The 27752-nt window shown below is 41.7% G+C and overlaps 1 protein-coding gene across 1 annotated transcript in view; it reads right to left on the minus strand.

Moving 5' to 3' along the window:
• Positions 1–22335, minus strand: part of fbxl7 (F-box and leucine-rich repeat protein 7) — a 372909-nt gene extending 350574 nt beyond the window's left edge. The window contains exon 1 of the mRNA XM_039754878.1: positions 21880–22335. Within this exon, the coding sequence (XP_039610812.1) occupies positions 21880–21916 (37 nt within the window). The 5' untranslated portion in view covers positions 21917–22335. The remainder of the gene's footprint in view (positions 1–21879) is intronic.
• Between the last annotated feature and the right edge of the window lie 5417 nt (positions 22336–27752).

Here is a 27752-nt window from a genome sequence, read left to right on the forward strand (position 1 = left end):
TTGTGTGTACACTAAAAGAGGCATGAAATGTACATATTGAACTTCTGATGCAAACGAGGGGATTTCTGAAAGAAATAATTTAAGAAATGTTAGGGAATCCAATCCTGGGCTCATGTTTACCGGGATCACGGGATTCCCGGACATTTTTCATTCCCGGGAATGAAACTGCTGTAATTCCTGGGAAACCGGAAACGGCTAAGTTCGCATATATAGCGTGTAAAAGTGTAAAAATCGATCAAGAAATAACAGAATTATAGTTGAAAACTGAAGACTTCATGGACGTCTGTCAGGCAACAGCTTTGAACAGCAACTTGAAATTGCAATGCGTCAGTCTGTTGCATCTGCATTATCTGTGCCAAGAAACTTGCCATCACAGAATTATGACAAGAAACTGGATGCATCAGTAACAGCTGAAATGGAGGTGTTTCACAGCAACGGCAAGCGCGGGCATTGTTTAGAACAAGTGTATCTGTATCTGATGGCTGTGCTGCCTACTTCAGTGGAGGCAAAGCGTGCTTTCTCAGCAGCTGGCGTACTCTGCATGAAGTACTCTCTCACCTGGACGACCGCACGCTGGACAAGTTATGCTTTCTACGTTCTTATTATCGCAACTAACTAGATCAGGGGTGGCCACAGTTTTCCGGCTTGCGAGCTACTTTTAAAATAACCAGGTCGAAATGATCTACCTACATTAAAAAGTATATATATTCGCCTCTAGCGCTGACATCGGAGGTTCGATTCCCAAGAGGGGGTGCAGTGAGTATGTACGCCTGATGAGCCCAGAATTAGGGCAAAACACGTGTCGCGTACTCCGCATTATTTGACAGTAAAACTATTTCAACCATATATATATATATATATATATATATATATATATATATATATATATATATATATATATATATATATATATACAGTATATATATATATATATATTTATATATATATAATATTTTATTGTCACTACAGTATTTGGATTTAATAATCTTCATGTGGGAAAAGGCTGACTCGCATAAATAAGTAGAGCCGAATAATGCAGTCAAGGAGCTTTTGAATTCAGCCGAGTGAAAAATGACGGCTGTTCGATTAACTGCGATTTTAGTTCCCTCTTTTCTCTTTCTCTGATCGCTTTTCGGAAGGAAGTCAGTTTCGTAGTTTTTATGAACAGTTCGAAAGTGCCTTTCCACATTTTCCTTCTTTGGAATAGCAATTGTATTGACAGATCAGACAAACACACTTCAATTGTGACATTGTGAGAGAAAAAAATCCTCTTCTAATTACACATAAAGCCAATACCCTCCCCAAACTATTTTTTTTTAAATCTCTTCTTTAGTCGATATAAATTGGAAGGCTAACTAGATCACAGCTGGAGTTTTGCAGTAGCTCCAGCGTTTGATCATGCGTGCGGGATGCCCAGTATGTTAGAAGAAAAGAGATCTCAGACTGGCAACCCTGTATATCAATCAAGTGGCAAATGCCATAGGGAGAATATATGGTAGACTAACGTTTAAAAAATTTTTTTTTTTTTGAATGCAACACGATCTACCTGCACTACCTTTGCAATCTACCGGTCGATCGCGATCAACGCATTGGACACACCTGAACTACAGTAGATACATGTACTTATATGACAGCATAAACTGCTTGTAGATAAGGTTAATCTTTTATTGGTGTCAACATACTGCAGTAGTTTTATTAAAAATAAGTGTCGGTCGTTCTAAAACCGTTCACATGTGAGATGCCTGTGCACTGTGTCATCCCGGGAAGCCCGGGATACCCGGGAATGACATGTGGGATTCCTGAATTCCCGGGAATAGATAAACCTGTCTGGGAATGGATTCCCTAGTAAATGTGTATATTAACTGCATCTCTAACCTAAGCATGCACAGAATGCTGAGAGAAACTGAGAACAGAGAACAGAGAAACTGGGAAACCCTTGGTCAAGTAGGGAAATGCACCCAAACCAGATAAATGAAGATTCACACATCTAATAATTCATGTTACCAAGCAGTTATTATAATGTGTGTCGACATGACAAACATTACATCTGAAAAGTGATGACTTTGATATACAGGCTATATTTTAGTTTCCTATTAAGAGGACCAATGCTGCATCACTTTGAAGGGAAATGCCCGACAGGCCAGGAATATATAGCCAAGCTTCTTTCTGTCTTGCCCGGTGTGCCGGAAGCTCTTAACTGTCCAGTGAGACACTACATCCAGTTTTCCTATGGTGTGGGTACACATGCATAAAACATAACATGTTTTGCCAACATAAAAAGGCAATTTGCAGCTGTGTCTGGTTCTCCCAAAGTAATCTGAACACTTTAATGCACTCATACTGCAATAAGGGCACCTAGCGAGAATGAAGCTGCTTTTGTTAACCATGAGCAGTGATGTTGCATTAGCGCACGCCATGATGCCAAGATGAGATTCACAAATGTCATGCCTCAATGGCCTGGGCCAACCCGTAACTCATTTATTTTGAGGTAGAGTAGCTTTGACAGACATGCCAGTGCAGTACGTTATGGCTGGCTTGTTGGTAAGGTAACTGGCTGAACATTTACTTTTTCATATGGCCCTGTACTATTCGTTTTAACCGCAGTCATGTCATTACATGTTCCAAGTAATAGACGCTGGCATCTTATGCCATTTCTAGACACCCAGAATGCAGAGGAGAGGCACTATAATGCCACGCATGATCTTGCGTTTTCAGGTATGGTGCTTAGCCAGATACTCTTGAATGCAGGTGGTGGGGTCTCGACACATCAGGCGGGAGGCCGCTGTACCAGCCAATCTGCATACATATGAAGTTGATTAGCATGTTCCATATACTGCAAGGATGTTTCAGGGCAATGTTCAAGGCATGCTCACATACACATATTTACAACGTGATTGTGTGTGATTTTTAAAGGGTAAGTTGTGTAGAAATGTGCGCATACCAGGTTTTATAAATAGAATTTTTTTGGTGTATGCATTTGCCAGTTTATATGGTGTGCACATATTTTCATGTTTGAATCCACACTAAGTTTTATAAATGAGGCCCAGGAGATGTTTGATGAAAAAATGTAGGGAAACTCTTAATGAAAAGTCAAGCTGGGGTTTGTTACTTACTAAGGCATAAATACTGGTGACAAAACCAGGACATAAGACCTAGAAATCAGTCATCAAAAAAATGGGAGTCAAGGTCTGAAGAGTCAAATTAGCCAAAGAAAATTCTGAAAAACTGAAAACAAGCATGTGGAATGCAAAGTGGGATGCCAGTTCAGATTCCCCTTTTGCACATTGTTTTCTGCCTAAGGCATTTACCAGATATTGTTAGATGAGTCTCAGGCACTGAATAATCACTTTTACTGTACTTAGCTAAAGGAGTTAAATGCTAATTGAACCATAAAGGTCAATTTAAAGTTTACTGTCATTTGTAAAGAGTACAATAAAATCCTTACTTGCACGCATCCCAAGCAGCAGGCAGACCATGGAATACAGCCCGAACAAACGTGGAATACGGCCTGAACAAACGTGGAATACGGCCTGAACAAACGTGGAATACGGCCTGCACCAGTAAGTAAGAATTAGGACAAAATGTGACTGCCCAATAGCCGAAATGTAAACCTTTATTCCATATTCCGCAATTTCATTCTCCTCATGTCTACATGCACTCTGGTTTTCCACCTGGTCCAAAGACATGTGTGTCAAGCGTTTTGGTGACAATAAACTGGCTGTAAGTTTGAATGTTTGTAAGTGCATGAATGTGCCCTGAGATGGACTGTACTGATGATGAGGTGGAATTATTATTTAGAGTAAAACACAAGTTTAAGGCAAGCAAAGCTGTTAGCATTATGATCCAATCAGAGAAAGGCCACATAATGAGCACAAACCAATCAGAGTCAGTGTTTTCAAAACTCTTCATTTTCATCCACCCACAATGCAATGCAGAGCCAGCATTTTCAAAATATAGAACTCTAGCGAGCATTTAGAAAAGTCTCCATTTTTTAGGGGTTAAAAACACCGGGGTAATGTGGACAAAAGGCAGAATCTGAGACTAAAGCTGTTTGTCTGCTGGAACATTTTTAGCATCCAACTGTGGGTCTCCATTCCACTAACATTATAATTAAGCTTCTCTCTCCTCTTTGCATTGCAATAAAATTCATTGTTTTTTTCCCTATGTCATACCTAAAGGTCATAATCTTATATCTGTGATAAAAGGTCTGATTCAGAGCATGATTTTAATAAATCAGGAGTCCCAGAGTGTGCAGGCTCCAAACAGGATCAGGTTCACGTAGTAGTGTGCATGCGCTGCTCCGAGGTTGATTGAGGTGCTTAGCTGATTGTGCATTCACATGCAAATGCATGTGGGTCAGTCAAGTGCTTCATTCACACCTCGCAGGTGTGCAGCCTGTCAGGGAGAAACAAAAAAGAAGATATGGGGAGGTTAAGGGCGTGAGAAAGAAGCAGAATCGAGAAGGCATGTGCTGGGAAGAAAGGAGGCAGGTGGTCAGGAGTATGCCCAGAGGAAACAAGTGGCAAGACCTGCGCTTGAGAGCGGGCTAGAGTAGGGGTGCTCCTGTTGCGCAATGCAGGGCAGTAGGAGTGGCCCCATTTTAAGGTGTCTCCCTTTTGACGCTAAAGAACTGGCTGAGAGAAATGTGAGTGGGGTTTGGAGTGGAGTCCTACAGATGCAGAGGAACTAGTCATGGGAACCCAAACCTAGGTTTAAAGGACAATTGCACCTATTGGCAGAATTTAGAAAGAGCATTGGGGCCCATGACTGTTTAAAAAAAATTCTGCCTGTATTTTAACCTTGATTTTATTGGATAAATTATTTAATATTTTAACCTCCATGTTTCACATCATTTTATGAAATATTTATTTGAAAAGATCTGTACTCTTTTTGTTTGTTAATTTGTTTTTATTAAATATTGTGTATACTCACATATAAGTCGGGTCTTGAAACCCAAAAGATCGATCATAAAATCAGACTCTGACTTATATGCCTGTTCAAAAATAAGACACTTAATTTTGCCTCCTCCTGTGTGGTCACGTAGGCACTATACATAGAAAAAAAAGGCAATGTGCTCCGTGGTTCTCTCTCAGGAGGGCGTTAGCATATCATAATCTCTTGGACCAATAGCGTGAGTTTTCCACATTTGACTTATACAACCGACATTATAAAATACCAGAAACTAGCCAACCCGCAGCGTACAATACGTCGCAAAATCAGGCCGGTTTTTTAATAATTTTTAAGCACAGGGAGAAAATTAACATTTGAAAAATCGGTAATGTAATAAAAACAGTAAGAAAAGCAACATTGTAACAATGTACGGAACAAACCAACACATAATCGTCTGTGCGGCGCTCAGATGCAGAGGGTGGAACGGGAGGAGAGGAGAAGGAGGTCCACTCCGCTCCCTCCGTCATGCTAGTCTGCTGATTTCTCGTTCAGTATGCACTGCCTGCTCATGTGCCCACCTCCAAATCGTCACTCGAGTCGTTGTCGTCTTTACACAGTCCAGATGCACCTGTGACTCACGTAGACTTTTCATTGCTCTGTGCGGTTTTGGCTGCCTTTCTATATATAATCCACCAAGACACCCGACCACGGTAGTAGCGAGGTGGGAAGGGGGTGTGTACAAACTGCAGGAGCATCAAAGAAGACGCATGTTTGTCGTGGAAGCGAATTGCTGTATGTAGAGTGTAAAACAGCTGCTATGGTGCATGCGCTCGTGCGTCGTAACCGAAAACTCGGTTTTTAAAGACTGCTTACTTCATTGTGTTTTAACCTCAGTTGCAAAGGAATGTTTTAAGAATCCCATGGGACACCCCTTGCAAACCGTTTTACACACTGCATATGGCGATTCACCTCCGCGAGAAACATGCCTCTATGAACAGTCAACATGGGTCGGAGCTGCATGTGACCTCTTCGACAGACGAATATAAATGATGCAATTTTTTCTGTGAGGTCGCGTCCGAGTTGGTGGGCGTGGCTCTGCGAGTTGTCGTCGTATCCAATGGTCTTGGAGTTGGTGGGCGTGGCTCCTTCCTGCGTGCGCCATAGGTGTCTCACTTGTCGGCTTAGTGAATCCACGCCCCTTCCGGCGTGCTTTCCATGGGTGTCTTGCCTTAGTGAATTATATATATAGATTATACGGTAAAATCAAGCCCCGACTTACCTGCGGGAGAACTTAAACTTGAGTATATATGGTGAAAGTACTAGTCACTTTATGCCAACCTCTTGCCAGCTGTGTGTGTCCTCATTTGCCCAGTTCATCCTCAGGTACATTATTGGCTAGGTTCAAGAAGCTTCCATTAGTAACCCGGGAGTGTGGAACCAAAACAGATCGCCACAATAACTAAACACATTTACAAATATTATCAAACCTGCTTAATTAATTTCTCCAATCAACCTATAACTGATAAGAGAAAAGACCTGGACATGCTGCACATCCATGATAGGGCATGCAGATATGCACACCCACTTATTCACTGACACACCTACATTGGGACCTACTAAGACCTGTTAGTTAACCCAACTTGCATGGAGAGTACATGCAAACTCTACACTGACAATAACTGTGCAAAAAGTGCCTCTGAAATAAGGACAATTATCCTTCATTTTCTGTGCTCACTTTATCCATTACAGCATTCTGAGGAGTAAAGTCTATCCCAGTAGCATCAGACTCAAATCAGGACAGGATACCATCTATGTCCAAAAAGCAAGCCATTAATAAGCCTCATAATAGATTAACAAAGGCAGTGGTAAATTCCATTTAAATAAACTGATTATACTATTTTCACATTTACACTATAAAATCATGCACTAGATTATATGGGTCAGTGCATCTAACTTAAGGCAACACAGGCAGGATTCTGGTATTTCTGTGCTAGAGTAATTTTCCAACTTGCAGTCTTTGTTCTTTTCCACGTTAAAACCATCCATCCATCCATCTATTATCCAGCCCGCTATATCCTAACACAGGGTCACGGGGGTCTGCTGGAGCCAATCCCAGCCAACACAGGGCGCAAGGCAGGAAACAAACCCAGGGCAGGGCGCCAGCCCACCACAGACATTAAAACCTTTTGAAATAAATTATCACATAAAAGAAAAAAATGTGTATTAGAAAGAGATAAAGAAAGAGAAATTAAGCTGAGGTGACACTGTAGCCTCACAGTCTCAGGAGACTGAGTTCAAATCTGGCCAGTAAGCCTTTGTGTGGAATTGGCACATTTTCCACATGCTTGTGTGATCTTATTTCCTGTACTATTGATTCCTCCTCCATCAAAAATTAAAAAGTGTTAACATGAATTGGTAATAGTAACTACAGTAGTAGCTAATTGATATTAGTTTAGCTACTACAATAATGCATCTACTGCGGTAGGCTGGTGCCCTGCCTGGGGTTTGTTTCCTGCCTTGCGACCTGTGTTGGCTGGGATTGGCTCCAGCAGACCCCCGTGACCCTGTGGTTAGGATATAGCGGGTTGGATAATGGATGGATGGATAATGCATCTATTACTCATTTACTATTATGTAACAAGACCTAAAAAAGGCTTCTTTTGGTCTTCATAACACTTATAAAATATCAGTATACAGGGTAGTCATCTCTTTGCAGTGTGGTACATTGACATGATGGTAAGATTCTCAAGTCTTATACTAAATATGTAATATCAAGAGAAATGTGTCTCAGTTAAGCCACCTCCGAGCACACCAAAGTGAAGCTGTATTAGTAGGTGTAATATAGCAGGTCTGTGGCATATGTATTTTATTTGAATAAATAGCCAGCGATTTTGAGTTTTTGGATGGGACGTAAGTAGTGTGGCAGAGCGGCTCTGGAGGCAGATGTGGGAATAGCAAATCCCGCATTCACGTGCACACATGCCAGACTGGCCAATTCGCTTGTTACCACCAGAGTCACAATTTCAACACCTGTGTCCCACAGTAGATAAAAAGGATGCCGAAGCGTGAGGGCTGGGGAGAAACAATAAGAATGATACACCTGAATAATGAGAGAGAGACAGAGGTTGCAGAAATTCAAAAGTGAAAGTAAAGAAGGGCAGGAATGAGAAAAAGCTGGTGCGGTAAGAGCGAAGAAGGAGGAAGATGGAAAGTAAGCCCAATTGCAGTGTATAGCCAAACACCTAAGGGGGCTCCTGCTGAGCACCCTAAGGAGCAGGAGCGACCAAGTGCTCCAGAGGCTGAGCACAGAAGAAAGTTCAGCACAGTTCCCTCTAAATGTTAAGGGACTAGCAGTAGGGAACCAAGCACATTTTAATGGTTGTATGTACCTGTTGGTGGACATGCTGAGGAATTTGGGAAAAGTTAAGCTGAGGAGACATCGGTTTTAGAGAGAAGTACTGTGCTGGTTTTTTTAATACTTTGTTTGCCCTGGATTTTCACCTCACCTTTTAAGGATTATTTTTTGTTTCTTTATTTGATTTTAATCTGCACTAAGTGGCACTTGACTTTTATTGGATTATTTATACAGGTGGAATCCCATTGTAATGAAATTCATGGTACCATAAAAATATTTCGTTATAACAGAAGTTTTGTCTTAAATAATACAGGGAAAATACGTATACTATTGTGACACCAGAGAATCGGCATCTCTAATGGGAGCAGCACAAGGACAGATTCACAGCTGTTCAGTTGCTTCTGGTAAACAGTAAACCAAGGGCAGAGTAATTGGTGGTCCTCTGCAGGATCAGGCTTACTGTGTAACGTGTTTGTCACATGATGTTTAGAACATTTAACGCCGGGCTTTGACCTGCTCTTCATCTTCATCACACTCTCCTGGCCTGCCACAGCGGTGATTCCGAGCCACTGCTGTTCTTCTAATCTGAAGGTGGGAGCTAAAGCAGGATGATTACACGCGTCGTGGCTCCTATCTTGAGTATGAAAGTAACAACTCCTATTTTGAATGAATTCTTGAGACTGTACCTGCCTTCTCTATATAGTAATAAAGTACATGTATTCTCCATGGAAACCTGGACTCACTTTCCTATCTCTTGTGCAACTCTGTGACCCAAGTTTGACAATACCGGTATCAAAAAAAAAATGCTTCTTAAACTGCAAAAACATTTTTATGTAACTTTTTTTTATAGAAATACATGTATGAATACAAAATGAAAATGAAACGTTAGATGTAACTTTTTTATATAGAAATACAAGTATAAATATTGAACAGTACAGTATCTGTACATGAAACAACTACCCACGCAGACTTTCAAGGAGCACTGATGCACAATTCGGCTATGTAATGTATGATGTTGTGCCTACACTCTCGCTGAGCCTTGCCTGAGTCTGGAAATTTCACAATAGACTGTCCCTTTCTTTTAGTCTAACAAGAAGGATACAGCCTGTTGCAGCATAAAGTGTAGGTGTGACATTAAGTATTATTTGCATTGCATTTTTATTTTCGGTGTTTAATTTTAGTCGAAAAAACGTTTGTTATACTGAAATTTACATTGTGATAAAATGAAATCCATTAGACATGATGTTGTATGAACGTCTGTCTGGGCCCACAAAAAATATTTGTTATTCTGTATTCGTTACTTCAGTATTTGCTATAATGGGTTTTGACATTTATATATTTTGGAGCACTGTACTATTTTGCACCAAGGGGATCTGAACCCATGACTATTCCAAGAAATAAAAGCACCTGCATGCTTACACCATTTCCTGACTGTGTGTGTCCTCACTTGCCACTGCTCATCCTCAGCATGTTTCACTACCTCTGCCCAGAAAAATCTCACTACAGTGCATTATTCACCAATGGGGCAACCCTACAGCAGAGTGTTCATGTTCATTTGACCTTGGCTTCAACTAGACTCATGGCAGAATGCTGCACTGTTCGTGTATGAATAGCCCATAAGCCATTGCAACCTTGATGTTTCGCATCAGCTTCTATGCACTGTGGATACCGTGTAATTTTCAAATTGCCTTTACTTTTTGATTTACCCTCCTACTACATAAAAAAAACTAATGTATGTTAGTCATCGAGTGAACTTATTAATTTTACATGCAAGGTTACTTTTCTTTTTTATTCTTCATTTCTCAGCAATTTGCACCTAACATTAATAGTTTCTTGTTGTAAAACATAATTAGAAAATTAACATTTTTAAAAATTTTTTATTTAGAAGCAGATAACATTCCATACAATCGAGTCAAACTTAACAAAGCAAAATTCAATCCCCACCCAAGAGAATGAGAGGAGAGCCAAATAACAAAATCTAATCCTTAAAAGCAGCAAGAATTAGATTTTTTCCAATTTCAAATAGTACAGAGCATCAGTTACCCCTGGCTTGAAAGTGGTGGGATGGGATTTTTCCAGTTGAGCAAGATAAGTCTAGATAGATAGATAGATAGATAGATAGATAGATAGATAGATAGATAGATAGATAGATAGATAGATAGATAGATACTTTATTAATCCCAAGGGTCTATATGCTAATAGTGAAGTAAAGGCAATTGCTGTTTGTTTGTCCTTCTCCACTTTAAAGCCGTCTGGGAGTACACAGAACACCGATGTTACTGGGTTAGGAAATGTTGTTAATTTGGTACAGGTCCAAAACATGCGGCCCATTAAGGCTGGAGCTCGATTACATGTTCTCATGTTGAATCTTATCCTGGAAACATTTTGGACAATTTTAGATGAGATAAAGGCGCTCAGTAAGAAGATTTTAAGATGAATGATTGAATGCTTTGCGCCATATGGAGCTAGAGTGTATTCTCTGCAGGGCTGCCTTCCACTCCATTTTTGAAATATTAAGCGAAAGATCCTTTCCCGATTGTACCCTGGGAACTTTGAAAGGAAGGGACTTTAAAATGTTTTTATAAATTTTAGAGATGCTATCTGAGTCTTATCAGTATTTCTGATGGAATAGAAATAGGTAAGAGGTGAGGAAAATTGGGCAGGTTCTGTTTAGCAAAGTTTCTAGCTTGAAAGTAGTGGAAGAATTGTGTTGATGGGAAGTTAAATTTGAAGCATAATTGTTCATAGGATGTGAAGAGATTATCTATGTTCAAGTCTCTGAGTGTTTTAATCCCGGACATTTTCCAAACATTCAGTACTGTATATGTTTGAGAGGGTGGAAAAGGGTGGTTGTCAAGTAGAGGTGCAAGTGCTTCATACATTATCTCCATATTCTGAAAGATTGACGGGCAATTGGATTATTAGTGTATTGGCGATAGTTTGTATTTACTGGGGCATAAAGCAGAGTACATAAAGAAGTACTGCAAGATTTTAATTCTATTGCATACTAGGTGTGTATTCGTATATTCATTGATCTGTGTTGATGTCAAGGTCTTTATAGCCTGTATATTTGCCACCCAGTAATAAAATTGAAAGTTACGTAGTGCCATGCCCCCTTCTGCTTTAAGTCATTGTGGAGTCACCTTTTGGATGCGTGGATGTTTTGAATTCCAAATAAATGATGTTATGATTGAATCTAATCTCTTAAAAATTATAAAATAAACTTTATTCTCTGATCTACATGCATATTAAGAACTGATTTGCCAGCTAATATGCCATGGTGGCTCAGTAGTTAGTGGTGCTTTTTAAATATTTCCTGGTCCTGGGTTTGAATTTTAGCCCAGCTGCTATGTGCATTGAGTTTCCCTGTTATCCCCACATCTGTGTGAGGTTTTTTGATTTGTGTTTTTTTTCTGTCTTCCAGGAACTCACATTTCATACCAGTTGCCAAGGATAGAACAGGTAAACTGGTGTCTTCACATTTTGCTGTTATGTGTGAGTGTGACTACACTGACAATAAAAGCTGCAGGTTTAAACTCGGGCCTCACAATGAGCCTCTAATAGAAACATTTTGGTAACTAAAAAGCACTAATGAATGCTTTGCCAGTTAGTAATGTCATCCTTTTAAGCATTAAAATATGATGAGAATCATATTAACATCTATCAGCATCAGGGAAGCATGCTTGTAATCTGTAAGTGTTATGCAGAATTTGACAATAAATAATTTCACTTATTAATCCTCATCTTTTGACAATAAAATAGTGGGAATCTTACACACATACTCTTACTATTGTCTTTTTAATTATTTGCTTTGTCCAGCCATCAGCCTATAAAACAGATTAGCTTATTCCAGTTTTAGGGTCACACACTGGGCACAATCCATGAACCAGTTCATCTCAGGTCATGTGTGATCACACTGAAAAACATTAACTGGGTATATTGTCGATTTCTTATCCTCACATTCCTCTTATGATGAACTGTCCCCCCCATACCACTCCAAATACACATCACAGTCCGCAGCCTTTAAACTGTCAGGCTACCTACTTGATTAATGTGGGCCCTCTGGAGCCTTTGCAGATTTCGCTTATTTAATAAGAGATGCTTAACATGAAATGTATCTTCCTGTTAAAACATATAAAAGCTACGCATTGTCAGACATTCTTCTCGTAGCCTGCAATGAGTCAGAATTTTGCTATGTTTAAGACAGGACATTTATTGTACTTTAGGAAATGTTCCAAGACAGCTTAATTATCTGCCTTGGCCATGGCCCTTGCCGATCTATACTTTTTCACAATTAAATTAATACAGCTCAGACAAGCAGTGGGAGTCTAGACGGGGTGATGGAGGAGGTTCACATACAATGACGTCAAAGCATTTAACATGGTCAGTCAGTTAACCACCCTGAATTCCCTGCAGAAGTACAGAATACTGCCCAAAGTCTGCCTGCTAAGTGATTTCCTGCAAGTTTCTAATGGGATCAAACATTGCCTTCTTTGACAGAAAAATGAGCTCCATTCAAAAGAAAATGGCTTGAAAGACAAATATGAGACAATACATTTATAGTGAACAATTACTGAAGTGCAGCAGTCACTATCATTATGCTCTGGTGAACACTTTGGTTGAATCATTGCAATGTGGGGCAGTACCTTCTGCCTTGTGGAGTGCCAAATAAAACAATCAAAGCTGTCTAATTAAAAATGGGAAATATGCACATTTTTTGCATTGCGTTAATAACATTTGTGAAGCATCACAAATCCAAAATTCCAGATTCAAATCCTATACCCTGTCATTACCTATATCTGTACATTCTCCCTGTGTGTTTGTGATTCCAAACTGGGAAAGTGTGAGTGAGTGAGGGTGTGAATGGCCCCACAATGGACGAGCACCCTGTCCTGGGTGTGTAATGCCTTGTCCACACAGCTCTAAGGATAGATTCCTACAACTGAATTTGTTTTAACTGGGGCTACTAAGAGATAAAAAAACATTATTTTTGGGTGGCGTATTTCTTTAAAGCAAATAAAGACTGGCCAAAAGATCAGTGTTGGAATTTTTACTTCTTTTTCCTCTTTGACTGCAACATTTGGTTTTGGTTATTATTTAGTTATTGGAAATATCCAGGTGAAGTAAGTGAGAGAATAGAGGGACTGATTATCTTTAATGAAATTGACTGAATGGTGACTCCAAATGGACTCTTTCAGGTTTGTATATATTTTATGACTGGGAAATAACTGGCTCTCAGAGGGAGAGACCAAATCAGAAGGAGAAACCAAAATAAAAAATAGTCATCTGTCAGGCAGAGGTCTAAGCATTTATAAATTAAAGGAAACAATAACCAAAACTTTGATTAATGGGGCAGAGTCAGGTGCTGCTTGAAACCAGAAAAGTACTCTCCGAAGGAGACAGTAGAGAAGGTCGCATGCAGCTATCTCATGAATCCCCAGTTTTCACACCCAGCCAATCCATAGGCCTGAGATAAAATCTATGGAGGACCTAATATTAACCCTTAAATGACACCATGCAGTTTTGCGAACTGAGGATTCAAAACAGCCTGCTGATCGCCAGCCAATAAGGACAAGATATGTCTCCATACCTGAGCCTACCTGCAGCACCATGGGTCAGACAAATGGGTTGAACAATTGGAATACGAGAGAGACATGGTGTCCTTTGATGCTGCCACAAGTGCAGGGAAGGGGGTCACAACATCACATATTGTCCCTGTTTCAGTGAGCTGATGAATCGCAGTTGGGGGCCTAATGGCTAACCCTCTCTCACTTCTGTTCACCGAGGTGGTTATAGTGAATTGGCATTAGGTTACAGCATTTATGGATTCCGGAAAAGAGCACCAGTAGTGACCAGCCTGACCTGTATTCATGGTGAAACTCAGTGGTACCTGTCCATTGTTTGTATCATTATTAACTAGGAGATAACCCGAGGCATGACACTTTGTGAATTCTGGCCTGGAGATCAAATCATAGTCTTCATTCCCACTACCCACTTTAAGTTGTTGGCACACTGGCAATGAGCATACGAAATTAAGGATTGGAAGGGGCTGGTTGACTATTTGGTCTAACAACCAAACAGACGACTAGCTGAATGAGTATACGATGTGAATTTGCTGAAACTGTGGACGAATAGGGACCCTCATCCCTACTCCAGACAGCCTTGTTCCTACCTCACTCAAAACAACATCCTTGATTTTGGCCCTAATTTGACATCCACTAAGCAACAAGAGCTTCAAGAAGCCATCTTGTCTGTTCTGGAAGTGGTGAATGAGCAACCCCAAATAACTTCTCCGATTGCACACAACATCATTACTGAGCCTGGGATCATCATCAGAGAATGCTTGTATCACCTCAGAGAAGCAAAGAGACCAGAAGTGGAACTTGAGATCAGGAGGATGCTGAACCTGGTGTTATTGAGGAAAGTTTTAGTCCTTGGTCCAGTCCTGTAGTCCTGGTCCCTACACCTGACAGGAGTTGGCGCTTTTGCAATGACGTCCATCAACTTAATCAAGTCTCCGAATTTGATGCCTATTCGTTGCCGTAAGTGGAAGAATTTTTCAAGCGACTTGGTAAGGCTGAGTATTTAACCATACTTGACATGATGAAAGGGCAGTGGCAAATTCCCTTATCGGAAAATGCCAGGTTAAAAAAAATGGTCAGCAGTCATTGGCAGTACTGTGTTCTCCCTTTTAGGATACATAGAGTTTGAAAGACGTTTCAGTGTCTGGTGGATAGACTATTGTGGCCCCAAAACATCTATAGTGCTGTCTACTTGAATGATGTCAACATCTATTCCAGTACATGGGAGGAACGGGTGTGTCAGGTTCTCATGGTGTTCCTGACACTTAGTGAAGCCAGACTATGTATCAACCCGAAAAAGTGTTTCTTCAAATTGGCCAAAGCTAAATATTTGAGCTACTTGGTGGGCAGGGGTACTGTTCGTCCGCAATGTGCCAAAGTATATGTCATCCTGAATTGGCCCGAAGAACAAGAAACAGGTGCAGGCTTTCTTAGGTTTAGCAGGTGTGGCACGCAGCTGGGGGTGGTACCCAGCCGGGACGCCCAGGAGGACCGGAGGAGGGCTTGCGCCTCCTCCAGACCACGAGGGGGTGACCGCCCTGGTTATGTTGGGGGCCACGGGTAGAGGGCTTGGAAGCCCAACCCTGTAGGGGCCCGTGGCCACTGTCATGGGGCGCCCCGGTGCCTGGAGAACCCTGGACCTCAGCACTTCCGCCACACCAGGAAGTGCTGGGGGGATGAAGACTGGGGACACCTGGAGGGCTTCCTGGTGCACAGCCGACACTTCCGCCACACAGGGGAGTGGCCGTGGAGGAGTGTCGGAGAGCAGCTGGAGCCCATCCGGCTGCTATAAAAGGGGCCGCCTCTTCATTCGGAGTCAAGAGTCGGGTGGAAGAGGACTGGAGTCTGGAGAGAGGAGTAGAGGTGGCCAAAAGGTAGCCACTGTAAAGTGAGGCCTGGACTTTGGGGAATCGGTGCTGGCGGCACTGGGTTGAGCACGAACTTAAAATTGTAAATATTATAAATAAACTGTGTGTGTTGGTTGCTAAACTGTTGTCTGTTTGTCTGTGTCCGGGCCACATTCCACAGTGGCGTAGTCGGCAGGATTCGAACCTGCGCGGGGACCTGCTGTTAGAAATCATTCTGTGGACGGCCCGGCACAGCAGCGGCACCCACACAAACGCCGCAGGAGCGGCGTGTGCACAACCCCGCGGGAGCGGTTCTCCCCACGGACCGCCACTGGTCTGCAGAAAGGCCATGTTCCCCGGGTGTTGAGAAACGAGAACGGGTGTTGCTGGAGAGCAGCGGGCTCCAAAAGTTGCACTGTTGTAAAGAACAGCCTGGCCAGTAATTGCAACAAAGAAGGCCACACCGAGGCAGGCACCTCGGAGTGACGGGATCCGGGAGGTAAGTGCCCTGCCCCGCGGCGGTCGGCCCTTCGGGGTCGGACTTACCTTTTGTTCTGCAGGCAGGGACTGCCCGGTTCTGTGTCTGTGGCAGGGGCATGCCGGAACATGCGCCGTCGGCAGTGTGGAGGCGGCAGCAGGAGTTGCTGCGAAAATGGACCCGCTGCAGCTCGAGAGACCGCAGCAGCTGCGAGGCTGCCAGGAGGCACGCCACCGCACCTGGAGAGAGGGAGATAAGATGGCCGCAGACCGGAGGTCCCTCCTTGCGACAGGCACACGAGTGGATGGTGTGTCTTGCGGGCCCGCCGATGATTGGATGGAGGTGGGACAGAGGAATGTCCATCGCGTTCCAGAGATAGACACGATTTGGGCCAGAGGGAAAGGCCCACAGGAGGCAGTCGACGTGTGCGGCTGACGGACAGGTAAGCCCACCGTCGGCTGTCTTCCTGTCCTTTCCGGTGGCTCTGCGTGAGCCGAAGGAGTGCCTTCGGCCCGTAGAGTCACCTTTCTTGCAGGTGCTACGTGCTCTCTCTGCGGAGTTGCAGAAGCTGAAGGGGAAGGCAGTTGCGTCATCACAGGGCCATGGGTAGAGAACTTGGAAGCCCAAACCCTTTAGGGGCCCATGGCCACCACCAGGGGGCGCCCCGGTGCCTGGAGAACCCTGGACCTCAGCACTTCCATCACACCAAGAAGTGCTGGGGGGAAGAAGACTGGGGACACCCGGATGGCTTCCGGGTGCGCAGCCAACACTTCCGCCACACAGGGGAGTGCCCGCGGAGGAGTGTCGGAGAGCAGCTGGAGCCCATCCGTGCTGCTATAAAAGGGGCTGCCTCCCTTCATTTGGAGTCAAGAGTCGGGTGGAAGAGGACTGGAGTCTGGAGAGAAGAGTGGAGGCGGCCAGAAGGAAGGCATTGTAAAGAGAGGCATGGACTTTGGGGAATCGGTGCTGGAGGCACTGGGTTGAGCACGGACTTAAAATTGTAAATATTATAAATAAAATATGTGTGTTGGGTGCTAAACCGTTGTCCGTCTGTCTGTGCCACGGTTGTGTGCAGTCTTGACAGGTGCTAGTGATGACGAGCCAAGATGAATAGCGATGGAATGTTGAATAAATGGACAAACTGGGTTAACAAGAAGGTTTGCCTTTGCCAGGCTGAGATGGAGGTGGTGTTCCATCATCCAGACTGAAATATCAGTGATTCATGCAGAGATTATAGCTGATACCATGTGCTCCTCTGGAGGCAATGACAGGTATAGCTGATTATCAGGTTTTGAAACCTTCAGAATTATATACTGCACAATTGTATTATGCTATTGCTTGTTTTATTTTCGTGAAAATATTTTAGCTTTATTATATTCTGCACCACCATTTTGTTTTGTAGTCAATACCATTTTGTGTTTCCTGACAACAGTGAGCATTTTGTTGTTAGCAATCTCCAGTGTTGCAGTCATATAAAAATAACGTCACACCCCATAAACTATTTAAAGATGGTACCATGCCATTCACATTGTTCAAATTTCTGTTTAAAAATCAAAACGTATGAGTACATTTTGTTAGGGATTACAGTCTTTGAGTATACATAAATCTTGCCTATTTTTTGACCCATTAATTCTGATTAGCTTTTGACCAAGCACATGTTTGACTAAGATTTTTGAGCTTCATTTACTGATCCTGCTGGCCTTGATCATTTCTGCCCTTTCCTCCAAGGCAGAATAATACACATTTCAAAAACAACAATATTAAAGTGCAAAAAATACATGAAATAAATTAAGGTGATGCCAAATGCAATCTTGGCAGGCCTGAGATTTGAATACCCCCTGGTTGACAAAGGGGCATGAACTCAGAAGTTTTACCATATTGTTCTTCATTGGGTGGGCTCTGGAAGAAACAGGATGTGGCAGGTCATTATTCTCCAAACCAAACTGAAGGAGTGACTTTGCTGTTCTACCAAGTAAGGTAACCTACTACAAACCTCTTTATGGACTGCAGATGGCTCCGAGTTGTAATATTGCTTTGCTGACCTCAAGACTTTAAACACCCACCTCCAACCCCAGTGTAACTTGATGTGATTCTTCTTAAAGCTACTTTACTGCATCATGGCATCAGCATGTGGCATAATCTAGGTAGAGGTTTGAAAATCATTTACAAATCTTCAGTCTCGCTTTAACATAGTTTCTACCACCTTTTCCTACTACCTACATATGGTGTCTCTTTTACATCTTTTTTACCCTGTTATCCTGTTTTTATTTCTTGCTAGTTCTTTTTCTCCTCTCAGAAAGCCTACCTCTGTTTTTTACTTCCTGCTATGTAAGGCTTCCTATAAACCTCTACCTCTCAACTCTCAGTGGTCCCAAGACCCCTTATATACGCTTGGATGCAGTTTTTAAAAGAGTCAAATTCTCATCAAGAAATTCCAATCATAAATGTGTTCTGTTTCAGTTTGTACTTAGCCCAGATCCCCACTGTAACTTTTGTTCCTGTGATACCCCGGGACATTCGTACACATGCATTGGCTTTGTCCTCTGTGTTGGCTTTTTCGTCTCTAATCTCTTGCTCTTTTTCTTCAATGTTATCAGTTTCCTGTATCCGTGTATTGCCACATCTTCTTTCAGGCTTTGCTCTGTCAGCACACCAGCGCAAAGTCTTGTGTTTGGGCACTGTAGATGCAAAACTTCTTCTTGCCTTTAAGTGGAAGTCCACTGAACTAATATCAGTGAAAAACTGGCTGATTTTATCTTACAACCTGATCCTTCTGGTGTTGTCTGCATCATGGATTAACAGAGCATCCAGCAAGTCCATTTTAAACTGAGAATTGGCTACCTCCACAGGGACTCGTGATGTGGCCACTCTATGGATAATGTGTGGTGGTGTGGTCAGATGTACGGGTGCAGTTCCTGGCAGCATGGCATGGGACTAGAGTGGAGGTGGGTGAGGAGCACTGTGTGGTTCTATTTCACATGATGATGACTTTGTCAAATAAAATAAATAAGAAACTACTTAACTGCAGTAGTCTTTTGAGCTTACAATCAGGATGGAAGTTGAGGCAAAGACTCACTAGTGTCACAAATATTGTTTTGGTAGACTGATGTTCTAAGAGGTTCAGGTCTGAGCTTCGGCTGTGCTGCTCAAGAGCAGTCAGAGACTTGTTCCAATGCCATTCTACTATTGTCTTGTTTGTATGCTTCAGGTCATGGTTGTGATGAAAGGTGAACCGTCATCCCAATATGAGATCACATGCACTCAGGAGCAGGTTTTCTTCAAGGACCTCACCATATTTGGCTGCATTTCTGGATAATTCTGACCAGTACCCTGTCCCAGCCAATATGAAGCAACCTCACAGCATGATGCTGCCACCATCACACTTCACCACAGAGATCTTATTAAATAGGTGATGTTCAGTGCCTGGTCTTTGCCAGACACAGAGCTTCAAGCTCTGTACAAACAGTTTAATTTTTGTTTCATCAGACCATGAATTTTACCCAAGGGTGCCTCCTGTATATCCACTTTACCATATGTGGTTGATATAGTGTTGCCAAGGTGGCCATTCTTCTGACAGGTTCTCCCATCTCCCCGGAGAGCTTTTGAAACTCTGTTAAAAGTGACTACCAGATTCTCTGTCCTCTCTTTGACCAAGGCCTTCCTTGCCTGGTTACTCAGTATGACCGAATGGCCAACTCTTGGGAGAGTCCTAGTGGCTCCAACCTTCTTCTATTTCATAATTATTCAAGCCACTGTGCTCCTGGAACCATTAAAATCTTCAGAAATGGTTTTATACTCTTGCCCTGATCTGTGCCTCACCACAATGTTATCACGGAGGTCTACAGAGAGTTCTTTGGACTTCATAGCTTGGCTTTTGTCCTAATATGCAATGGGAACTGTAGGACCTTCTGTACACAGGTGTGCATCTTACTAAACTATATCCAGTCCACTCAAATTGCCACATCTGAACTCCAATCAAGTCCTAGACACATCTCATGGATAACTGAAGGATGCACCTGACCACAATTTGGAGTGCCACAGTATAGAGTAGGATTACTTCTATAAATGACAGATTTCAGTTTTACGAAATTTGCACACCTTTCTAAAAACATGTTTTCACTTTGTCGTTATGGGTTATTGAGTGTAGATTGATGGCCAAAAATGGCAAACATATCCATTTAAAATTATATCTACAACAGGATAAAGCGTGCAGAGAGTTGAAGGAGTCTGAATACTTTCTGAAACGGCTGTGTGCGTTACTGCGGTCACGTGGGTGTCTGCCAGGTACTCTGACAGCTCAAAGGAGTCGACCTGGCAGGTGTGACAGTAATATTTCTCATTTAGGACTCCGTCCTTTAAGTTTTTGACTTGCTTTCTGACTGATGAAGTGAGCTGGTTTAAATTAAGCTCCACATAATATATTACATGTGGTTTCTAATCGTGGTCACTCGAGGGCTAAGCTAAGCCTGAAAAATCGCGGACGACGCAACATGAGCCACTCAGCGGTATATGGCCAGCATTCCATTTGTTGAATACAAACCACACACGCAAGCAGTCTCACGTGCTTAAATAAATAAATAAATAACTTCAGTGGAAACATTACACCCGTGCTTCTTAGATCATTTTGCATTTATCTCTTAACGGGGATGCGATGAGTGAGGTTTTCCCGCTCCCAGTTATGTGAAGATTTAGGATTACTGTGCAAACTAACGCAGCACACCACAGTTTACAGTTCACCTACGATCATTAATGAAAATCAAACCAGTAACTTTTACACCTTTCTCAAGCGCTATTGCAAAGATTATCTGAAAGATAAACAAAAAACAACTCGCTTAAGAGCTGCAGCTGCAAGTAAATAAATAAACCCTCCAGACTGAAGCGCTTGTAAAGACGCCTCGCATATAACCGGACGCAAAGCAGAGTTCATCCCGCATTAAAGCTTGCGCACCCTGGGTGTGGCGAAAGGCAAAGGCAGCGCGATTCAAGACACCTCGATGCGATCTGAGCCAGTCTGGTTCTGAACGGGACCGGCTGTCACCTTCGCTCGTTAGATTTATTCTGTCCGTTTATTGGCTAATTTAACAAATTTCTGGTGACGTGAAGAAAAAGTCGGGGCGTCTGGGAGATGATTTTCAAAAACGTTTGTCTGATCCTAGATATGTTTTAGCTTTCAGCAAAGAAAGAAAGAAAGACGATTTGCATCAACTTTAAATAAAGCTGCAGTTCGACTGAGAAGTCCTGCAGCCACATCACCGGTCGCTTCACTAGTATCCCCCATTCTGAGGGTGACAGTGAGGTGATCGGGAGGTAAGGGCGGGACGGGGGGCTTTGATATCCCATTAATATTTACTGATTACGACTATCCTCGAAATATGATGTCAGTTTTATCAAAATACTATACAGCATTTAGCATATTAAAACGCCAGGAATCCAATAAAGAAAAGGTGATTGCAGCACCACGACAAACACCAACCCCCCATCCAAAGCAACAGCGCAGGAGGATGCAAAGGAAACCCCAAATTATCCCACAGTCCACAGCTACTAGCTTTACGGACTGTAGTAAACCCCTCTTCATTTTCAGAATGTGTTGTCAACCGAATGTTCTTAAATTTCTTCACCGTACGCAACGGGAAAATACCATTCAGACACACGCGGCGGCCTCTTTTTAAATTTAAAATCAGCAGCTCGTGCAGTTTAAAAGTTGTGTTAACTTCCAAGGTTACCTACCGTCGCTTCCATACTGTTTCCCATTGTTCGCTCCCATCCTGAAGAATTCATAGTCTATCCAACAATCTCCGACATATCCAAATAAAATGTAATAAAAAACAAAACAATGAAATCCTGTTTTTTTTTAACTTCCAGTAATCGATGAAATATTTTCTCAGGGAAGCCACTGGGTGCTGCCTCTTTTTCAGACTGGTCCTACAGACCGGATAACGGGACACTGACACACAGCATGATCCGCCAACGCATTAGGTGTAGTGATCCCCATAGCGAACAGAATCGATCCCGCACAGGCCCGCCAGATTTCATCCACAATCCCACGTCAGCGCAACTTCCTCACGATTGTTCCGCTTTAAAAAAGTTTGTCACTTGTTGCTTAAAAGCCGATACTAGTTTTCATCACGCAGTTACTTACAGCTGGACGTTTCAATAGAGTAGGGCGGCGATTTGCTGTGTGATAGACCCGCCCACTTGTCAATCACCGCCGTAGACAAAAGAGTTGGTGCTGAATTTAAAGCGACACAGCGGCTCTCGTCGGAGAGAGTGAGCGGGCGCCTCCTGTCCGCTGGCTGGAACCTCGCCTCTGGTGATCCACGTGTGCAGCCATGCATGTTTTTGGCATGTCGTGGGTGACTTTTAGAGATGTTGCTCTCCAACAGCAAACCGCAAGTGGATGGAAAGTCAAAAAATGGCTACGACACCGTTCAAAAAACCTCAGCATCTGCTGCCTGAGTCTCATAACCTCCGCACCAGAAAGCGTGTCAGTGAATTGCAGGATCATTTAAAATTCAGCAGTCGATGTTTAATTTCACAGAAAATGCCTTTGTCATGTTATTCATTGTGGAGCGTAAGGTGGTGTTTTCTTAAAAACAAAATAGATAGATAGATAGATAGATAGATCAAAAATCTAAACCAGGCCAATGTCAGGTTGGTTCCCACGTTGTAACCAGTGCTGTCTGGCAGCTTGAATTAGATTAAGCGGCTACAGGAAATTGATGGACGGTTTTGATGAAAATATATGTGTAGATATCATTTATTTATTTTAGCTCACGACTTTATCTACAGCGACTTACAATATTTATGAACCAATCGGTTACATTTCTTTTGTAACACAGGTCAAAATTGACTTGTTCATGGTCACGCTGTGTCAGTCACAGGATGTGAACCCACAGCCACAGGGTTTGAGGTCCAAAGCCTTAACCGTTACATCACACTGCCTTCCCTAATTGAAATATGTTTTGCGTCTGTTGAAATACTATGCACACTTAAACCTGTTCATCTAAACAGTCCATTAATTACTTAAATATGAAAACCAATTGAATATATTGTTGAGGTACTGTATATTTGATTAACTGGGAAACTATTTCAAAAGGAAAACAGCACCTATTTAAACCTGTAATACAAAGAAAAACAAGAACATTCCAGTCATGGGTACGGTAAGGTATTTCTTGGGAGATAGCACAGGCCTGTTAATGCGAGCATAAACATCTACCCCAGAGCAAATCTGACATGCAAGAAACCAGCTGATTTTTCATGTTGAATGTATCATAACATTAGGATCAGGGCACCATCAAATAATCACACTTCATGTTATATAGTGCTATATTACCATTGTATATATATATATATATATATATTAGCTATGGTAACCATCTAAGTCGATTTGAAATGTAAATAATTAAAGTAGACCCCAGTATCAATGTTTGCAGTGCTCAATGTACTGCATGTGTCTCTGTTATATGCCATTTGGTATAGGATTCAGAAAAGCAGTGCTAATGTTTGTGAAGTGATATCTATTGAATAATAAAGACACAGACACGTATCCTTTTATTAAGGTGTATACTAGCTATAATAATTATAGAATACATTTTAAAAATTGATATTTGATATCTCTTTCTTTACATGTACCATCAATGTTCATCCAAAGGTCCTCCGACCTTTCTTCAGCATCTTCATGTGTCTCAACCTGTTTTGGTTGGCACTTCCTTTCTAGATCATGGTTCCATAAAGCCTGCTTCTCAGACCCTTCTAGGTACTTTGCTCGCCAAATGTTCACTTTTTGAATACCACCAATGGTAGATGGGTCACCATTAGCTGCTGTGAAGATATAATTTGTATTTTTGTACTTTCTATGCTTGATAGTGACTCTATGCCCCTTACACCTTTCCTCAGTATCCTCATGTGTGTCAGCCTCTCTTTCCCAGAGCTTCTTCTTTCAATCATGTTTGACTGAGCAACAAATGCAAAATTGACCAATCAGGTCAAAGCCAAAATGACCAATCAGATTGCTTGGAGTGATCACACTCTCACACACACAGACATTAGTGTTATATTATATAACAGATTATTAACAGTTGGTAGGGAAGTTAATTCATGTATTTTAGGTTCTTTAATAGTCAAAGGCAGAGATTGAACTGACAGTATTTTTATTTTTGGTTAAACTGCTTAACAACCAGTCCATAATGCCAGATGACCAGGACTAGTTCACAGGTATTCTATCTGTGTGTTGATGTGTATGTGTTAAAACCTCAGATTTGGAATTTAGCATCTTTTATTGACAAGTTTGCCCATTTAAAGTAGCTGTGGACCTTACAAAGTTTATAAGCATGTCATTATTGATGCTAACAGTTAATATATAATCCATGAAGAACACCATGTTAAGTACAGGAAAAATAACTTAGAACTCAACGTCTGTCCAGTTTGAGGGCATACGGTGTAACGGTGAGATAAATGTCCATTGTTTTTCTTGGTCATATGCAAGCCTGCAGCAGTTCTCTGGTTTCTACTACCTTCACCTACAGAAGTTTTATGGTTACTCACTTTCTACTCAGTGTGGTCCATGTTAAAGAAAATTGGCCTCTCAGTTTGGGCACTTACTTGTGGGTAGTTATGCCTCTAAATAGCACAAAGGGATGCACATTTTCTCTCCAACAGTAGAAAGAGACTCTTTTTCAACTGTAGGTCTTTGACAAAACAAGAGTTGTTTATAATTCAGATTAATGTTAAACAAAACATCAGTCCGATGGAAAAAAGCTAAATGATTAAGAACCATTAAAGGGTATATTTTCTATTCATGATCAAATACAGTTTTTTCACAATAATCTCTAAACATACATGCTGTCCAATTAGACAAAATGACATTCCAGCAAACCATTTTTTCCAAATTGGTTTTGCTGGGAACTAAAACCTGCTTTGAGCACAATGCTGGCATCAACTCTGAATGGTAAGCATGGTAACATATGTACAGCCAATTTAAAATAAGTAAGTGAAGTAATATGGGCCTATTCTGAATGTGGAATGAAAGCAGACAACCGGGAGAAAACCAACATAAGCTGAACTTGACTGCACTGCACCTCGGTACCACCTTTCAACGTCATTTGGTTCTATTTACATAAATATTGAGGTCTGTTTATAAATGTGTTGTGAACAGTAGTGCACATTCTTCAGCCTGACCGGAATCTATAAATAATGTCTAAGAGGCAGATATAGACAAATATGTAAGGTTTATTTACAAAATTATAATAACAGAAAGGGAACTGCCTCTCAAAGCAAAATGAACAATTAGCAAAACTAAATAGCTGCTCTGGATTTGACTACACATTGGGTCTGAGTTTTACATTTCTAGCCAGGGCTTGATGTTCCACTTGTCTGTCTACCATATCTTTCTCTGGTCTCCTTTTCTCTCCTTCTTCCTTTCTTTCACCACAACTGTGGTTTCTCTTTCTCCCTAGCCAGCTATTATCATCTTGACTTCAAGCTCAATAATAGACTAGTTTACTGCAAGTGACTTGTTTACTGCAAGTGCATTGTAACTACATACCCAAGCCACCCCCAAAATGACTGCTCTTGATGTGGGAAAGCACCCGTTCTTCTCCAAGTTTCTTCTCACCCCATTAAGATGAATTTTATTTCATTCTTTTGTACAAAGAAATCATATTAAATACAGTATGCAAAATGTGCAAAAGCCATTAACTGTTAAAACTAAAGTTAACACTCTTGTTTAGCACATGCTCTTTCTACTTGGATTAAATTAACAGACATTGCTTAAATGAACTAAAATACTAAAATGGGATTTCAAATTATTTTTATATGGCAAAGAAGCACCTTATCTAGAAGATCAAAAGTGGACTATTTGATAAAATATTGACTGGATATTTTACAGTAACCATCCATTCATCCATACATTATCCAACCCGCTATATCCTAACTACAGGGTGACAGGGGTCTGCTGGAGCCAATCCCAGCCAACACAGGGCACAAGGCAGGAAACAAACCCCGGGCAGGATGCCAGCCCACCGCAGGGCATACACACACGGAACAATTTAGAATCACCAATGCACCTAGCCTGCATGTCTTTGGACTGTGGGAGGAAACCCACGCAGACACGGGGAGAACATACAAACTCCACGCAGGGAGGACCCGGGAAGCGAACATGGGTCTCCTAACTGTGAGGCAGCAGCGCTATCCACTGCGCCACCGTGCCGCCCAGAGTAACCATTACAGCACAATTTTTCATTCAAGTTATAAGTAACACTTGTGGGGCGAGGTACTGGAGAGTGATGACATGTTACATGTTAAAGAGACATGCAAGTAAGAACTTAAGATTGAGTTTTCATTATGGGTTTGTAGTAAGCATAGTTGGAGTCACACTAAATCTACTACTACTCAAAAGCCCCTATTAATAACAACTTCCAAAGACATACTTGCAGTAATTTCCAGTGTCAGGAATGCCTTTGAGAACTCCTGGAGCTACCATCCTAGAATTCTCTCTAGTGACATCATGTATTCCAAAAATCCTGAGCCTCAGCTGTCAGTCATCGGTCCACACCCATATTCTGCTCCTAGCATTATGCACATGGAAGCTACATATATTTAATGGGTCTCCCTGCCCCATTTATATTTGGGCTCTTAAATTTACATTTATATTTGTCTTTTTATTTGCTTTTATCCAAAGAGACTTACAAAAGTGGTGAACATAATCAAGTGAACATCAGTCTGAGGGACTGTTTGGGAACAAGTGTTACAGGACAAGGTTACAAAACTGATCATTACACATGAAGAGCTCAAAACAAAGTTTGAGCTAGTTACAGTTCCTTGGTTACAACTGTTGGACAGAAATCCACCAAACAACAGAGCCTTTACATGCTTTTAAAACACACCAAGGAAGTTGGAACTTGAGATATGATGTCATACAGCGGTGGCATCATCTGTCACTACTCAGATGACCTGAGTAGTGAAGAAAGACATAGCACCTTCCATAATAGATAGCTGCTGCTCATTGACAACTCTGAAGGAAAGCATCAAGGATTTGAACTTAGTATGTGTCACTACAGGGAGTCGATGTAATGACCTGAAAAAAAGGAGTGACATGCACCAGGCCTGAACAACAGACATGCTGTGCTTTTTGAATCATATGTACCAGTTTGGTGACACATGTTGGTACTCCTGCCAATAGAGAGTTGCAGTAGCCTTTATGTAACAATGTTACTATTGGGAGTCCCAAAGCAGAAATCTCAAAAAGCACTTCTAAAGCTAAAAGCACTAAAGGGGGCTATACTGCCAAACCCCAGCTAGATAAACAGGCAAACCCAGAAACTTTTTAAAAATACAAAGGTTTTATTTCCACAAATGATGATCTGTAATATTTTGAAGCTCCAATGAGCACAATGGCAAACTGGAATTGCCTAAAACAGAAGGCAATTTAAGTAAACTAAGACCCAAATCACAAACTCAGATAATGGTCAAAAACAGAGCAAAAGAAGGTAAAAACTCCAGTAATTCACAAAAGCACAAAACACACAATAACCCACTTACTCCATTGCCCATTCACAATGAACCACCAGGAACTATGGGAGACCCTCCAATTCATAGGTGAT

This window comes from Polypterus senegalus, chromosome 5 (genome assembly GCF_016835505.1).
Source record: "Polypterus senegalus isolate Bchr_013 chromosome 5, ASM1683550v1, whole genome shotgun sequence".
Classification (NCBI taxonomy): domain Eukaryota; kingdom Metazoa; phylum Chordata; class Cladistia; order Polypteriformes; family Polypteridae; genus Polypterus; species Polypterus senegalus.